Source organism: Phocoena phocoena, chromosome 9 (assembly GCF_963924675.1).
Source record: "Phocoena phocoena chromosome 9, mPhoPho1.1, whole genome shotgun sequence".
NCBI classification, from domain to species: Eukaryota; Metazoa; Chordata; class Mammalia; order Artiodactyla; family Phocoenidae; genus Phocoena; species Phocoena phocoena.
The window spans coordinates 88,745,321-88,762,322 of NC_089227.1; the positions used below are offsets into that span (position 1 = coordinate 88,745,321).

Below are 17,002 nucleotides of genomic sequence, written 5' to 3' on the forward strand. Positions count from 1 at the left end.
CTAAAGCAGAGAGACCCAGATGGGTGCTGACCTGACCCGAAGTCAGCCCAGCTCCTGCAGAGCTTGGAAATGCTGACTCATAAGGTGTCCCCAGTTTCTTCAAGACTGAATGATCTGGCCCTGTAGCTCTTCCTATGGAAACATCAGCTTGGCCTCAAAAGGCTGCAAGATCTGTGGGTTCCTGGTATCGGGCCCACGTATGGCCTGGGTGTGCGCTCAGCTCTGGGCTGTGTCTGGATGGCTGTGGGTGAGGGTGGGTAGCTGGGCACAGATGCTCAGCCTGTATCCTCACAGGCCTGTATGTGTGGCTGGGGGCGTGGAGGTAGGGGTGTCAGCCTCCATAGTGAGTAGAGGCCAGAAAGGCAGAGTGGAAGGTGATATATGAAATGCCCCCAGGTTTACACACAGCAAGTCAGGGTCTAGGCACTGGTCAGGAATCCAGTGGGTCAGAAAGATCAAGAGCAAACAGGGAAGCAGATTTCATGACATCAGACTCAAGTATCACTTGGCTGTAGAGGCTGTTTTGTTTCTCCAGCTGGAGCTGCCTTGCTGCCTCTCTTGCCTTGGCAGGAGCTAGAATCTGAATTAGACTTGCTAGAAGCCTGCAGTGCAGGGCCACTGAGACAGCAGAAGGAGCGTGTCTGTATGCGCGTGCGCGCGTGGGTGCATGTGTTGGGGGGGGTAGATAGAGAGCAGGTGTAATCTCTACCAGAAGTAGTTCCTGACCCTGGGCATCTCTGAGGCTCCTTACAAATCCCAGTGTTCAAACCATGCTCTTTAGTTCCCCAGAGAGCTGCTTGGTCCCCACATCTATGCCATTCTCCTATAAACAGTGAATCTCAGCTCACTTGATTGACACAGGTACTGTCCCCAGCTACGGCAACACAGTAGAAAGGCTTAGAGGACTTTCAAGGCCTATATGATGACAGTAACGAGAGTCACAATGGAGGCAAAACAAAAAAACAGACCTAAAAACAAATCGGAAATACAGGACTGAGCTCTGTACACCAGCAGAGGGGAGCAGAAGCTGGATGCTTACAAGCCGATAGAATCCTAAAGTCAAGGGGCCCTTAGAGCCCAGCCCCTCTCCCGAGGCACACAGTCTACCTCTAGTATCCTTGACGTGGTCATCTGGCTTGTGCTTCTGGGGACAGGAACACCAGGACCACGTGTGGCCCCCATTTCAGGGTCTTCCCTCCCAGAGAGGGGATCTACCTTATGGTGCTTTGACTCTGGTTCTGGTTTGACCCTTTGAGCCTGGTATGTTGAGCTGTACAAGCCAGGAATCATGCCCCTCTTGAGGCTTTTCTTCATTCCTCATGTGACTTAGCTTCTAGATTTCAGACACCTTGGCTACCTACCTCTGAATGAGCTCCTTATCCAGAATTTCCTGCTCTGAACACATACGTTTATTAATTGAGCAGATTTCAGTACATCCTGGCTAGCCGTTAAGGGTGAAAGTTCTGGGGTCAGGCAATTCGGGCTTCAAGTCCTGGCTCTACTACTTACGAGCTGTATCACCTTGAGTAAGTTACTTAACCTCTCTGAACTTCAGTTTCCTCCTCTGTAAAACAAAGATAAAAATAATAGCCACTTCACAGAGGATTAAAAGATACAGTGCCTGTAAAGGACCTCCCACTGCGCCTGACATGTGGTAAAGGCTTGGCATTTTGGCGGCCACCCTGGACAGAGAGCTGACTCCCACTGCGTCTATACTCAGCTGAAAGCCAAAGATCTTTTTCACACACACTGCTAACATTTATCCTTATTAAGCTTCATTTTGCCTGGACTTCCCTTCCAGTCCATTGTCTCTTCCTGGCAGCACTGATTCTGTCACTGTACATTAGCTAGTCCATCTAGCTTTGAGTCATCTGCAATCCGATAACATGCCTTTCTTATTTCCATTTGTGCTCTCTCTCTCCAGCGCGATGCCAACATGTTACTCAGATTCTTTTGGTTCAGCTATTCAACCAGCACTCAAGTTACTCAACTGTGCTGTCGTCCAGCCCACATTTCTCTGACTGAGAAATTGTTATCCCTGGAAATATCGAAGGCTCCAAAGAAAAAGTTAATTTATGTTCAGCAACATTTGTTCAAAAGACCAGGGAAATTATAAAGCTTTGTGGAAAGACCTCAGTCAAAAAGTGGTCAATATAAAGTTTGGGCACACGACAGGGTAAATTTCATTTATGTAGAACATTCCCTCATGTGAAATTGTGTAAATTGGGGTCTGCAAGGCCAGAAAAAAAGGCATTACTGCATAGGGTCTTCTGTGTTATTCCATGTGGTTTATACTTTCTCTCTGCTAGAGTAGAAACTTCTCAAGGTCAGGAGCCATTTTGACCATTTTCTATCTCTTTTCAGCATCTGAGTTCGGCTGATAGAAGACAGTCTAAGCTTTGCACACAGTGAACTCTTAATACCTGCAGACTGACAATTCATCACTGTACAATTTAACCATTTATATGCACACATCCAGCCCTAGGGGGAACCCAAAGCATTAGCTATGAGAATCAAGAGTGCAGAAATGATATATTAAAAAAATTTTTTTTCTTTTTTTGGCTGCACCACACAGCATGTAGGATCTTAGTTCCCAGACCAGGAATTGAACCCGTGCCCCCTGCATTCGGAGCAGGGCCGCCAGGGAAGTCCCAGAAATTATATATTTTTTTCATTTTTGTCACCTGCAAGGTATCTGTAACATCCCATATTGTATTGCACATGGTAGGTACAGCACTCAAAATATTTTTCTGAATGTTGACTGAATAACCTGAGGGACAAAAGCCACAGATTCAGGGTCACACTGATCCTATTCACATACCTTCCTTCATATGGAGAGTACACTACTGACACACCATCAAGAAACATTGCAATCAAGAAACGTGAACTAAGGGCTAGTGCAAGAATGGCCTGTAAGCATAAGACATCGTAAATCCTAGAGGGCGTGAAATCTGGGTGGAGAGAGGACGTGTCCACAGCAAGTTTATATCTGATGTATCTCATGTACCGTTTAAAGGACAGAGGTATCAGGGGGCTCCAAGGGAAGTGAACAACTCTTTTAGCTGAGGTTTTTGGAAAGGCTTCAACCAACAGGGTAATTGGGTAGGATCTTACAAGCTGAAGGAATTGGAGAGAACTTTCCAAAGTGGAAGAGTGGCCTGAGTCCCGGCAAGGAGCTGGGCAAGCACAAGGTGGGTTTGGGGAGTGACAAGTGGATGATTTGTCTGGAGTAGGGGGCGCCTGCAGACCCCCAGCCTAGCTTTTCCCAGGGAGCCATGGCACATGCTGGTGTAGGGGAGAAGTCGGTGGCTGTGGAACAGATATTTTCTCTGTCTGCAAAGTCAACTGGCTCACAAAGGGCTATAACCCATGTCGTCTACCTGATCGGCATGTCCTTTAATCTGAGTTTAAAAGGCTAGCTAAACAGATTATATTTGGCCTAAACTGCTCTCTGGAGCTCAGCTGTTAAATATCACCAACCAAAGCCACTTTATCAGACAGATGGGGTAGGGTTTTTCACCTCAAATGATAAAATTGGCCCCTGGCTTCTCCAGTGTTTTCCACCTCCAGCTCCAGCAATAGCAACACCCAATCTCTCCCTGGAAAGTCTTCTTTTTCTCCTTACAAAGTCCTGTTGCCTTTGAAAACAACTGCCTCCCTAGACTCCTTATAGGTTGAGCCTTCCTGGCTGTGCAGATGGGCAGGCCCTAGGATGAACTGTTGCCTAGCAACATCCCTAGTGTGTGGAGGGGCTGATTGGCCCACCTGTCTATAAGATTCCGCTGCAGGAGGCCCTTGGGGAAATAGAGACATCATCTACTTTAAGACTAAGGCATACTGTTGGCTTTTGGGCTGCCTGTAGTGAAATACAAAGATATTAGTCTTTTAATGAATAGTTAGCTCACTTTAAAAATGTTACTTAAGTTTCAATTCTTTCTATAACTTCACTTCTTCCTCTGCTCTCTACTTTCACCTCCCGACTCATTGGCTTTCGCTTTCACAATTTTAAAGAGAAATCTGCAAGACAAGTTCATTTATGTTTCTCTTAAGAAAAGTAATATTACACTACCAAACGTAAAATAGATAGCTAGCGGGAAGCAGCCGCATAGCACAGGGCGATCAGCTCGGTGCTTTGTGACCACCTGGAGGGGTGGGATAGGGAGGGTGGGAGGGAGGGAGACGCAAGAGGGAAGAGATATGGGAACATATGTATATGTATAACTGATTCACTTTGTTATAAAGCAGAAACTAACACACCATTATAAGGCAATTATACTCCAATAAAGATGTTAAAAAACAAAAAAAGAAAAGTAATATTGGTGCTTGTTCCTTTAGGCATGCACACAGACCCAGACAGACTACCTGTTCTCTTTCCACAAAGGAAGGGGGATAATTGGAGTGATTGCCTAGTGCTTCAGGTCCCAGGCTAGCTTTTATGTGGGTCCCCAGGATATTGGTGTTGGACCCATCTCCAGGAATCAAAGCACTGCTGAGGGTTTTGGGGATGCTATCCTTTTTGGAGAGTCTGAGGCTATTATGATTACTAAATGGCAACAAAGGAACTAATGTACCAACAGCCTCCAAACCAAACTGCCCCAAACCAAAACAAACAAACAAAAACCAGCCATTTGAGTCCATGTAGTAGAAGGACAACTTGTTAACTTGTAGTCAAGTACAGCAATTAGGGGATGGCCTAATTTTTATCTCCGGACTTTAAAAAAAATTCTGTTATCCATGGTTAAGGCATCCCATGGACCCAGGCTCATTATTCCTTCCTCACATCACACAGGTGAAGAGATGTACAGTTCTTAGTATTAACTCACCATGAAGCTACATAATACATTATGGAGTGTTTTTCTTATGGTACAGTAAGCAAGTGCATAGACTTTGAAACCTGACAGGTATGAGTTTGAATCCAATTCTGCTATTTCCTACTTTGTGATCTTGGGTAAGTTTCTTAACTCTGTGAAACTCTTTCCTCATCCGTAGAATGGAAATATTAATATCTACCTTGTAGACATCTCGGGAGTATTAACTAATACAGCACTTCTGGTGTAGTGCCTGATTCTCAGTAGGAATTCAAACATTAGTTCCCTTTCCTCTTTCTTCTGTGCCTCTGTCCTTAACTAACCTCTACCATTCAATCTCCTTCAGAAACCCTAAGCGGAGACCAGGTGCTATAAGGAGATAATCCAAATGGAACCAGGTGTTAATGAATGAAGACCGTTCTTCATCTTGCTCCAGGTTTCTGGCTGTGATTTTCTTCTTTCCTATTTGTGGTAGGCTTAACTGTTTGCACTGGCACCACCCTGGGCTTCCTGTTGACAATTTCTGTTAGAATTTTAAGAATGCCATAGAGAGAGAGAGTGAACAGAGGACAGATTCTAGGTAGACAGCAGTCGGGGAAAGAATATGCAGTAATCTTGAGTTGGGGAAGAAGGGACAGAAATGTTTTTTAGAGAAAGTGAAGACATTGTCAGGACTCAGGGAAACGCGGTAAGTTTCTCTGTCGGCAAAGCATTTATTGAGCACCTACTCCATACGGACTCAGCTTCGTCATGAGATTCCAAGGACCTGGGAGGCCTGATTCCTGCCTTTGAGCGCTTAGAGTTTAATGGACAATCAGAAGAACAGAGAAAGAATCACAGCAGTCTGGCTGAATGTGCCAATCATACAGTTGCTAAAGGGTTTCAGGCTGAAGGAACAATTGGATGTAATTAACCAAAAGCCTTCCTGAAAGAGGCAGTTTGACAGAGATGAAGGTCATGGGTTGAAGGAAAGAAGCTCAGGGTCCAGGAGAGCAGGTGCAAAGGCTTAGTGCTAGTGGGTTGTCCCAGAGGGTGAAAGAAGCCCCCCCCCCCCGCCCCAACTGCTCTGTGAGTCTCCCTTCACCTTGAGCCCTCTTTCACTGGCCCAGCAGGGACCGAGCAGAGGGCTGCTAATGGTCTAACCTCGCTGGATCGCAGGACTCCAAAGAACGGGTAGAGGAAGGCAGGCACCAGGGCTGCAGCTCCAAGAGGCACCGCCTCGGACACCCAGTACACAGCAGTCACGATCAACACGTAAGCACACGCAGCCTCCTGGAAGGGGAGGAAAGTGGGTGGTTGGTCACAGGGACAGCCACCGCCACCAAGGATCCAAAAGAGACCCAGGGCAGAGGCAGGAGGCACACGGACTCAAACGTGGGCACTGGAACACAGCTCTGGGAGGTGCAAAGGTGGACTTGGCAGAGAAGTTTGGTGGATACATGTCATCATATTTTGGTGGGTGAAGTTATGGCTGCTCCTTGGGGCGACTGATGCCTTGCACGTGGTTTGCACTGGTTTGCAGCAGGGTGGCCACCGGGACTGTTATGCTATCACAGCTCGGTTGGTTCCTGAAACTGAGCAGGGTAGGGACTGAAATTAACTGCAGTGTCCAGATCATGTACCTAAGGTGGAGTTCACAGTTTTAACTTGGTCTAGGCAGGATATTTTGGTGTCAGATTGATCAGATACCAGAGGTTCTTGGGGTAGCTGAAGGTGGGGATTAATTTGTGTAACGGATTCACATGTGAGTTCTGAAACTGGCCCGTTTGGGGCTGCTGGGTTGGGGGGGAGAGCTGTCCTGCGCATTGTCAAATGTTTAGCGGCGTCCCTGGCCTCTACCCACTAGATGTCTGTAGCACCTCCCCAATTGTGACAACCAAAAATGTCTCTAGACATTGCCAAATGTCCGTTGGTGGCGGGGGGAATCATCCCTTGTTGAGAACCGGTGCCCTAACCAGTGTCTGGGACACTCTACTGCCTGATGTACATGGAAACTTCCTTCTGACAAAGAGAGTAAGAGTGCTGTCTATCTGGAAGGGAAGGCCTGGAAATTTACCAGGGTTTTCCCCAGCCCACTCCCTTTGCTGGTTGTACAACCGTGGGGTGCACAGAATAAATAAGTACAACATTCTTATAAAAAATCAGTCCTCCTTAACCTTAGCTCCAGTAATCCTGGTTGCCCCGAATGGTGCTGATTAATGGTGGTGAGAAAGGTCACTGGCTTACTCTTGGAGAGGTCACTGTCCAAGGGTTTTAACAATGGACTCCGGAGGGCCAGTGAATAGAAGATCCAAGCTGGCTGTGGACTCCTCCGTTTATACCTAGTTCTAAACCCACTGCGCTCAGGTCTGACCTGCCCTGAGGCTGGCTGGTGATCAAGGAACCTGACAAATCTTGTTCTGTTTATCTCTCCCTTGGGTTCAGAACAAGCGTCCTCAAACTCTTACACAAAAGTTACAAAAGGTCGCCACGATCAGTGAGGGGCGTCAGGAGTGATTAACCCAGCCTGGCTGGATGGAACCTTGTTCCCTCCTGATACGCATGGATTATGGGGTTGGGGGTTGAGAAATGGGAACTGGGCGCAACAATTGTTGACTGTAGCTCCCACTGAGATTTCCTCTGGGGCCAAAAGATCAGAGAGAAGTTAAAGCTTTTGGAAGTGCTGATAAGACAACAGAAGCAATACTGGGGTGGGGAAAAGGGCTCCATTTGAAAAAGAATGCAGTTTAGAGAAATGTTCCGTTTACTGCAGAAATAAAAATACCTAAAGGAGCTCAAAGCCCTTCAGCCCACTTGAGCTCACTTATTCCCATCTCCTTCCTGGGAAAGAGACAGAATGGCAAGTGTTGTTTCTAGTTGAAGCAAAGGAGATAGAATGTCTTTCCCTCACTGAGAAGCCCTTATTCCTTACAAAGAAGCTTCAGTCTTTCTTGGCTTGGTCATTACAGGTCCAGGAGCGAAGGAAGGAGAGAAAAGGGAGAGAGAGAGAGCAAGAGCTATTTCTTTCTACCATGCATCATTTTGGTTTGAATTAGGAGATTTGGGTAAGCCAAGGTAAACTTTTTGATTGTAACTATTGTTAGGAATTAGAATAAGTTACTGGAGGAAGTCACCAAGCCACCTTCATCCAGCAGTATTAAGAACAGGATAAACTACCATCATTTTAATCTGAACTTTCCTTAGAGCTTTCTGACTTTCATTAGAAAAATGGCCAAGAGACCACCTTCAGACAGCCTTTCCATTCTACTTCGCACTCAGTACACCCATGGAATTTACATAAACTTCCTTTTGCCCCTTCTCAACTGTCTCAAAATTCAGTAGGGAAGCTTATATTCAGATAACCCAGAATACTCTGTGAAGTTTGTTTACAGGCTCCTGTGTCCCTGCATCTGGCCGTGGTCTGGCAGGTAGCTCAATCAGTGTTGGTGAACTGAACTGGGCTCCTCTGCTGGCTAACAGGTCTCTCTTATCTACTGGAGAAAATATTCTGGAAACCCGCAGCCTCTTATCACTGCCACTGGTCAGCAGGAATGTAGGGATTGGTGCATACTCGGGCAGTGCCTTTAAGGGATAGTGTGTACTCGGGCAGTGCCTTTAAGGGATAGCGTGTACTCGGGCAGTGCCTTTAAGGGATAGTGTTGTCAGTTCTTTTTTGCTCCTGTTGACAAATAAAGGAGCGAGTTCAAAAGTGGCATTTCCCCACAGCGGATGCTCCCTGACCCTGCTACTAACTGATGTTTGCATCTGCTTCTTTCCCTACAGTCTGACCACCCCGATGAAATACCATTCAGACTCCACTGGAAGGAGCTTGAGGTCACGTCATTTGGTGTCATAAATGACTGGAAGGGCTTTTGAAAATTTAGCTTGGGAGTTGGGTGTAACTTTTATCCCACCGGGATGCTGAAGCTGGGCTTAGCTGCAGAAGCCCCGCTCTTGACCTTCCTCTTCTGTGTATGGGAAATCAAGTCTGGGCCCCTGGCTTTAGAGAGCTGGGCAGGAAAAAACGGGAGGTCACACTAATCCTTCCTAAAATGCGGCTGCAGCTTGTCACTTTGAAGAAGCATCAGAACCGCAGGCCAGGAGCTCTTGCCCAGATCACTTCTCTCAGTTCCAGCCCAGAACAAACAAGGCTATTTAGGGATCTTAAGGATTAAATATCAGAATCTAAGTGTGATGCAAGGGGGCCAAATAGATGAGAGCCAGTCCCCGTGGTGGTTTGTGCCTACTGTGACCTCAAGGTGCTTCTGCGTCATTGCAGAGGAAGGAGAAGAAGCATCTTACTGACACTGGGACACACGGAGGAATCATCTTTGCAGGGCACACTGGGGCGAGTGGTGAGCAGGCTGCATCCAGGTCTGAGGGCTTTGGCCACCCAGGCTCCATCTACCTGTCCCGAGGGCTACCCATGAGCACAGACTGGGAAGCTCTGAGGTAGCATATTTCTCTTTTCTTAAGGCACTGGTTCTCACCTGGAGCCAAGTTTGCCCCCCAGGGAATATTTGGTAATATCTGGAAGCATTTTTGGCTGTCACAATTGCAGGGGGTGCCTGTGTGCTGCTGGCGCCTGATGGGTAGAGACCAGGGATGCTGCTAACCATGCTACAATGCACAGCACAGCACGGCCCTCCCATCACAACAGAGAACCCTCTCCCCCCACCCCCAAATGTAACTAGTGTGGCTGTTGAGAAACCCCGCCCTAAGGTGAAGCTCAGTTGGACAGAAGGCGCTAGTTCAAGGAACGGCAAGGTCTCTTGCTCTCAGTGAGTCCATCTTTAAAAACCTGTTCAAGAATTTTGATAGACCTCAACAGAGCAGAGGTTTACCTTTCCTCCCTTGTCGCTCCTCTCTTCTTTTTTCTCCACAACCTCCCTCTTCTGTCACATTTATAGATTTTTTTTGTCTACTTCAGTAATTTGTTATTTTGTCTTCTTCTTCATGTGGATACTTCTCACTAGTCATTGGTAACTGAGAAGCTCCAAGACAGGCTCCCAGAATTAAATGGCAGCACTACCCCCCCAGAGTCATGGTCACCAGAGATGGGGCTGACTCAGGGGACACGGGGCGGGGGGTGCCTGATGCTGCTAATGAGAAGAGCAGGTGCCACTTGGTTGGCATTCCCTTAACCCATCTGACACCCAGTAAAACAAAACAAAAACATGAAAAGGAAAGAAAATCAGCCTACTGGGACAAAGCCGGAAATGGACTAGTGCATACGCCGGGAAACCTTCAGCACCAATCACTGTCTGCTAATCCCAGCCCGGTTTTCATCAGCAGCTCCCTGGTGCTCTGAGTTTTTATTCTACTAAAGATTTAAACCAGTTTGTTTTTAAGAAACCATCCTAATCCCCTTTAACTGTGTAATTTAATCTTGGTTACGAAGTTACTCTGGGAGCTGAGTGGAAGACACCCTTCCCCTCCCACAAACAAGATTAACCTTTCTTAGCTTATTTTTCCTAAAGTCTCAAGGGTAGTGCCAGCTAGGGTAAGGGGTAAAGCCACTGGGAGGAAGGGGGGGGGGGCAGGGAGAAAAGGAGCTGGAGGAAGGCAAGGAAGGCAAATGACGGTCTCAGAAGCAGAGCCCAGGCTCTTCTGCTCACACAAACCTGGACAAAAAATTGGGCCACAGTCTAGAGTTGGGGGCTCTTATTCTGTTTTATCGAGTCATTTGCTGTCTCTCCATCAAGAGCACAGAGAAGAAAACACAGAGGATACAAATAATCAAAAGGCCACATGCATGGGACCAGGGCAGGCTGCCAAGCTGCGCTTTCAACTTAAAGTTCAGAAGGAACTTGAGGGATTAAGAGTTTCAAGTCCTGGTTATCAGAGCCCACCGTGGTCACCCACAGACCCTGGCTAGATGCACAAGAGCCCGGCCGGGGACCCCCACCGCAGTGCACCTCAGGCTGGGGTCCACAGTCCCCTCCCTCCCCCATCTGGGAGGTCTTCCTGCATGTCCAGTTGCTCTCCCATATGGACGGTCACATGTTGACTCCTGGCAAATACCGGCTCTCCAGAGCGCCCTTCTCTTTATCGGGTGTCCGCCTGGCCCCTGCCCCCGAGCAGGCTGGCCCACTGCTCTGTGTCACACAGATCAGCCACTCCAGCCATCGGCCCTTCCTCTTATCTCAGTCCTGGCCAGGGGCCGTGGGGCTGGGGGACTGGGAATGGGGTGAAGGGATGAAAATGGCGGTTTTTAGGCAGAAAGTATGTTAGCCTCCTCCAGGAAAGCATTTCCATTTCTTTACACCAACAGAAGAATGCTGAGGCGCTGCACGAGCACCCCGCTCCCTCCACCGACCTCCCCTCTGACCTCCCACCTGACCCCCTGGCCCCAGGAGGGGACCGGCTGGTACTCACGCTGCTGGGGTGAAGCATGGGCAGAGGTAGCAGGAGGAGCGGCACGAAGATGACGAGCAGCAGCTTCCTGGCTCGGTGGAGGCCCTTCAGCAAGCCCATCCTGGACCTCCTCCCCTTGGAGCCCGCGCCCGCCAAGTGCCTGTGCTGCTGGCGACGCTCGCCTCCCTCCAGAAACACTCCTTCAACCTTTCTCGGCTTCCAAGAGTCCTCTCTCGTCTTAAGAGCAGAACAGGAGGGCAGGTAGAGCCTCTGTTTGCAACGAAGGCCGGCCTCCTCGCCTTCGGTTTTAGGTGGGATTGGTGAGCATAGTTTCATGCCCAGCGAAAAGGAAGCGGGAAAGGATGCTAAACGGGGGCATAATGGCTCTCTCTTTGCTTGATCAGTAATGGAGTAACTTCATTCCAAAGCTCAGCAAAGGCCCCCTTAATCAATCAAGATTGCACCTCTGCTGCAGCTGTCCGGCTGCCGTCTATTGTGCCCTCCAACATTTTTCCTCTCTCGGATGGCCTGTTTTGGGCAGTACCACTTTCGCTCTCTACCTGTGCTGGCTGTACCCCCTTTCCTTAAAAAATCTAGTCCCCCCTCTTCCCTTAAAACAAACCCCCGAGTTTGTCAGCAGACCATGGAGACTTCAAATAGGGCTGGTCTCTCCTCCCAGGACCTGGCACTTTAACTCTGTTCAAATTGCTCTCCTTCTAATTGGTTTCCCATTATAATTTGCCTTGAGCCTGGGCCTCCAAAGCAGAAAAAAAAAAGTCCCCAAGACATTCCTTTTTGTCACGGGACAAACTCTTGCTGGAGGCCCACCTTAACTTTTCTTCACCTATGGGACGCAGGACAGAGGCAGTAGCCACGCCCATTCCTCACAGCCAATCAGCACGTTGGAAAGAATGAGTCAGTATCTCTTCCAAAGGCAGTTCAGGATTGGTCCCAGCAGGGGCCTGCTGATTCTGCAGAACCTAAGCAATGTGCAAAGCTTGTTTTTGTTTCTCAAACATCCTAGGGGCTGGAGTGATGACCATCACCGTAAACAGAATCCCACTTCCTCAAGCACTGCTTTAACGTTGCAAAGCATAGGACCCTGAGTTTTCTCTGGGAGGGCCACTTGCTGACCTAGTCCTTGGGAAGATGAAATGTCTGGTGGCAGGGAGAAAATGAAATATTAATCCTGGAGAACTTTACCCCAGAGTATAGAATATTAAGTCTTTTAGATTTCCCTGGTGGCAAAGTTGTTTGCTTCAGCACCCGGGTGAATACAAAGCATGAGTCAACAGAGGATGTTAGCCTGTCAGAAAGACCACAGACCCTTTTAGGGAGAATGGGAAGGGTACTGCCTCTCTGGAAAAATCTAGATGCCAGTCTCATTTCAGAGGCCCTTGGAGCCCAGACATCTGTGGTCTTTCTGGCTGGAGTAGGTGTTCCAATGTCCCTCTCTGAGGCTCTTTACCAAAAAAGAAGCAGGAGGCTTCCTTTGGCTGGTGTGCAGGGAGGAGGTGGGAGGGCAGGGAAAAAATGGATGGGTGCAGGAAGAGGGCCTTTGCAGCCCTTGGACGCTGGAATTTCTGCTGCTTACAGGCCAGGAGAAGCATTCTCTTTTCTCTGAAAAGTCATGTGGATATGGGGCAAGGAAGAAAGAAAAAAAGAGAGAGAGAGAGAGAGAGAGAAAGCCCCCAAACTTTTATATTTGGTGGTCCTTGGCAGCATTGCCTTCATCTGAGAGATGCTGAGCAGAGTCAAGGGTTATGAAATTCACGTTCACTTGAATTCACAGAACGCAAGGAATGGCATTCTAGGGTCTGCAGCTATGCCAGTTGGAAATAATCCCCAGGCTAAAGGCAAAGTGACTCCAAAAAGGTGACTCTAGAAAACCAGTTCTTCTTGACCTCTAAAGCAGGAGCAACTGTGGACGACCCAGTTTGAAATTTTCTTGCCATTGTAGGATGCGCTACAATGACTCATCTCTGTAAGTGCATTTTAAAGACTGGCTACTGTATTTACTACATTCAGTCCTCATTTTGGGATGATTTGGAAACTCAGAATGGGCAAAAGCACATGTGTGATGTTTTGGTGGCAAATATTAAAGAGGCAGGGTACAAGTAAACAGCTGTGGAAGTCAACATTCTCTGTTAAACCCATGAGCCACTTCAAATTCCTTGGTGAGATAGTATGAGATAATAAAGATTCCATTAAGCCTGGAAACTCAATCATGACATTTTTATTACACCATAAGTGAATATTTGTTAAATAAAACTATGTGAGTGACATAGTAAGACCAGTAGTTCTCCTTCAGGACTCTATCCACTTTTTAGATAAAGAAAACATTTTCCTAAGGAAATTTTATACATTGCTTAAGAAATGTAAGACAGATTCCACCTATATGAGGTAACAAAAGTAGTCAAACACTTAGAAACAGAAAGTCGAATGGTAGTTGCCAGGGGCTGGGGGGAGAGGGAAAAGCGGAGTTGTGGTTTCATAGGTATCGTTTTTGCAAGATGAAAAAGTTCTGGAGCTCTGTCACACAACAGCGTACATGTAGTTAACATTACGGTACCGTACACTTAGAAATGGTTTGGATGGTAACTTTCATATGATGTGTTTTTTAACCACAGTAAAAAAAATGAAAGATATTAAAATGGGTTAGGAAAGTCAGGGGCACCATGTAAAGTCATTTAACAAGCATTTAATTTTAGGCCAGTGCTCTGGCCTTTACCACTTATGTGATTTACCACTTACGTGATTCTCCTTTATGAAGGCTTCAGCATATAGATGTTTTTCAGTGTCTCTTGAGTGACACCAGAGGTAGCCATGAGAATGCCGACTATAGAGGAAACTTCCAGAATTTTTAGATCCTAAAATTTCCCGGCAGTCTAGAAATGGCAGAAGGGTTCCACTGAGTCACAGGCGAGCTTCCACTGCTATGTCACACTCTGAATTATTCTTTGAGTAAATACGACAAAATGGGACTGGGGTGTGATGGGGGTGTGTACGGTGCGGCATTAATGAGGCAAAATGGGAGAGTCCGTTGCTGTCCAGGCTACTCCCTCACTGCTCACTGGGCAGAGTCGGGTTTTGGGGTGGTGGTGGTGAGGAGAATGTTTGATTTTGCTGTAAATGAAGTCAGTGCTATAAAACTTTTTGTGGGTAAACAATTCATTTGTATTCAGCCTAAAATAGTGTTGAAGTATCTAGTTACTAAACATGAAATTTTCATTTGTCTTTAAAAAGGTTGTGCCCTTCTTTCTTTTATTTTTTCAGTTGCTTGCCACCTAAGTATGGACCCAATTTATCAGTACAAAAGTGCCTTTAATTTTTTGTGGCAGGGTGAATGAACTACCATTGCTATCACTGGTCCGGGGAACCACCCTCCCATTCACGGATCTCCTACCCCTGGGAGCATGTGTATCCTAACATGGTAGGCAGGGACGACAAGGGTGGGTCTTTCCTCCTGGTGCCTAGAAGAAAGCTCTCAGATCCATTCTGATAGGGGTGGAGCGCCAGGGTGTATGCAGGACTCTGACTGTTAGAGTATTGCCCAGTGTCTAAGGATTGAGGCCCTGCTGACCCCCTCTCCAGCCCACATCCAGGAAAAGCACAAATACTGAAGGTAGGCCGTGAGGCTTATCTGCTTTCTGGGCAATCCCAAACTTGTCTGTACCTCTGTCTTGACTTTGTTTTAATCAGACAGGGATCCCCAAAGGAGTCAGTGAGCAACAGAGTACGGGCAAGTAGAGGCAGCGAGAGGTCAAGCAGGAGAAACTGGGAGATGCCTTGAGGAATGGATATAAAGATAATCAGAACCGGACCCAAAGACAGAACAGCAGAGACACCAAGTGCAATGAAAAGAAAGAGGCAAGTGGAGTGACTGCATGAAAGAGAACATGCAATCTTAGAAAGAGAAAAATCGAACACAAAAGCATATATCAGAGTCTGTATTTGAGGGAGGTAAAAGAGCAATATAGCCACAGGGAGTGAGAACCAGAGAGGCTTAGTCCTCTGAGCCTGAGGACATCGGGATGCAAAGTGGGATTTTTCTCTGATGGTAAACACCTTGTTCCTGCATCCTGGTGTTACTACAAAAGATCATGCAGCGTGGGCTGCTAGGCGAGGCTCACTTATTCAAAGATCCTAAAGAAGTCCAGACCAGCTTTCGTCTTCATTCAGGGACAATTGTTAAATTCCCATTTCAGAATAAAAAATTTAGCCCAGTGAATCCTTGTTTATTCAAAGATCAGACTTCCTGCAGCTTTAGCCTCCAGAACCCAGCTGTAAACCTCAGAGAAGCTGGAAAGATCTCTGAGCTTGTGAGGAATCTTTATTAGGACCCAGGTGCTTTACTCCTAGCAGGGACCTTCATCTATTAACTCTTATTTAATGTGGAATTATAACAAGACTTGCTATCTTATTTTTCAGGCGATGCCCAGTAAGAAAGAACAAATTGCAAAGGGCGAGTTATGTTGGTAGCAAAGAAAATGCTACTTTTATCGCCTGACAGTGAGGAAGGCAACAGAAAAACTCACACCGGATTCAGAGTTAGGGAAGCCCGTGACTGGGCTTCCCTGGTGGCGCAGTGGTTGAGAGTCTGCCTGCCAATGCAGTGGACACGGGTTCGTGCCCCGGTCCGGGAGGATCCCACATGTCGCTGGGGCGGCTGGGCCCGTGAGCCATGGCCACTGAGCCTGTGCGTCTGGAGCCTGTGCTCCGCGCCGGGAGAGGCCACAGCGGTGAGAGGCCCACGTACCGCAAAAAAAAAAAAAAAAAAAAAAAGAAAAGAAAGCCTGGGACCTTTCAGGTTGATACAAACAGTCCAGCAGAGACATCTCTGGTCCAGGTGTCCTCCCTGTGATATCTCACAGTTAGTTAAATGCTTGTGAACATTTCAGAAGTAGAGGAATCTTAGAGATCATCTCATCTAACTCCTTCATTAGAATGTTTCCAAGATACTAAATTCAACCTTACTGGCTTTCATATATATCCAGTCAGTATTGCTAAAATGAAAGTTTTGGCATTTGAAAGGGTAAAATTCTGTCATCTGAAAATCATTTTTGTTTGGAGCACTTAACTCTCTGATGATGCTCAATAATTTTAGCATTAGGATAGGCAGGCCGTGGCACTGGTGCCACCTCTTTCGTTAGGATGACCCTCTCTGCATTAGCTTGGTTTCTCTGTTCAAAAGGCAAGGCATGACAGTAGCATTTCTGTTGGCCCCCTTCATGTTTCTCCTCTACATTAGACCAGCCTTCAGGAAAGAAGAGTCTAGATATATAGGTCATAACTGATTTTCTGACTGATTCTTTTTGGGGACTTTTGGAAAAGTTGAGAAGTATGTCCTTGGTTAACAATGTATTTATTTGGCTATAGCTCTAGTTTCTTTATATCTTACTACAGAACTTTGGAAAGGTGTTCATTCAATCCAGCACCCTGATCCCTTAGGACCAAAGAAATCTGTCCCCCACTTTCCCACCATGCCCAGACTTCTGTTATGTCTCTCCTGGCTCTGTCCTCACTCTTGGGTGTTTGTGTTACAGTCACTCAATGTTAAAGCATATCTTAGACTCCTGCAATTCACCAGGCAAAACATTCAGCCTCTGGAGGCATCTTGAATTACCATTCCAGCCCTTTTTTCCAGCTCAGGTCACATTATGATATGAATCACTGTCTTACGCTTGTCAAGAAGTTACAAGGGGCAAAGAGCATCGGTGTTTCTTGTTTTATCTTTGCTGCTCTGAGTTGGTGGTATGTGTTTTGTGGCTGGTCTCTGTAAATGGAGTAGAGAATGAAGAATTTCTGGTTTACTGTGTGCTGGTCCCTGCTCCCTGGTCCTGGTGCCAGCCAGTCTC

General features: G+C 47.0%; 1 protein-coding gene across 1 annotated transcript in view; it reads right to left on the reverse strand.

The window, feature by feature from the left end:
* SLC13A4 (solute carrier family 13 member 4) overlaps window positions 1-11,366 on the reverse strand; it is a 40,137-nt gene extending 28,771 nt beyond the window's left edge. Inside the window, exons 1-2 of the mRNA XM_065883421.1 lie at window positions 11,166-11,366; window positions 5,952-6,080 (exon numbers count right to left, since the gene is read on the reverse strand). Of these exons, the coding sequence (XP_065739493.1) occupies window positions 5,952-6,080; window positions 11,166-11,264 (228 nt within the window). The 5' untranslated portion in view covers window positions 11,265-11,366. The remainder of the gene's footprint in view (window positions 1-5,951; window positions 6,081-11,165) is intronic.
* Window positions 11,367-17,002: the final 5,636 nt, after the last annotated feature.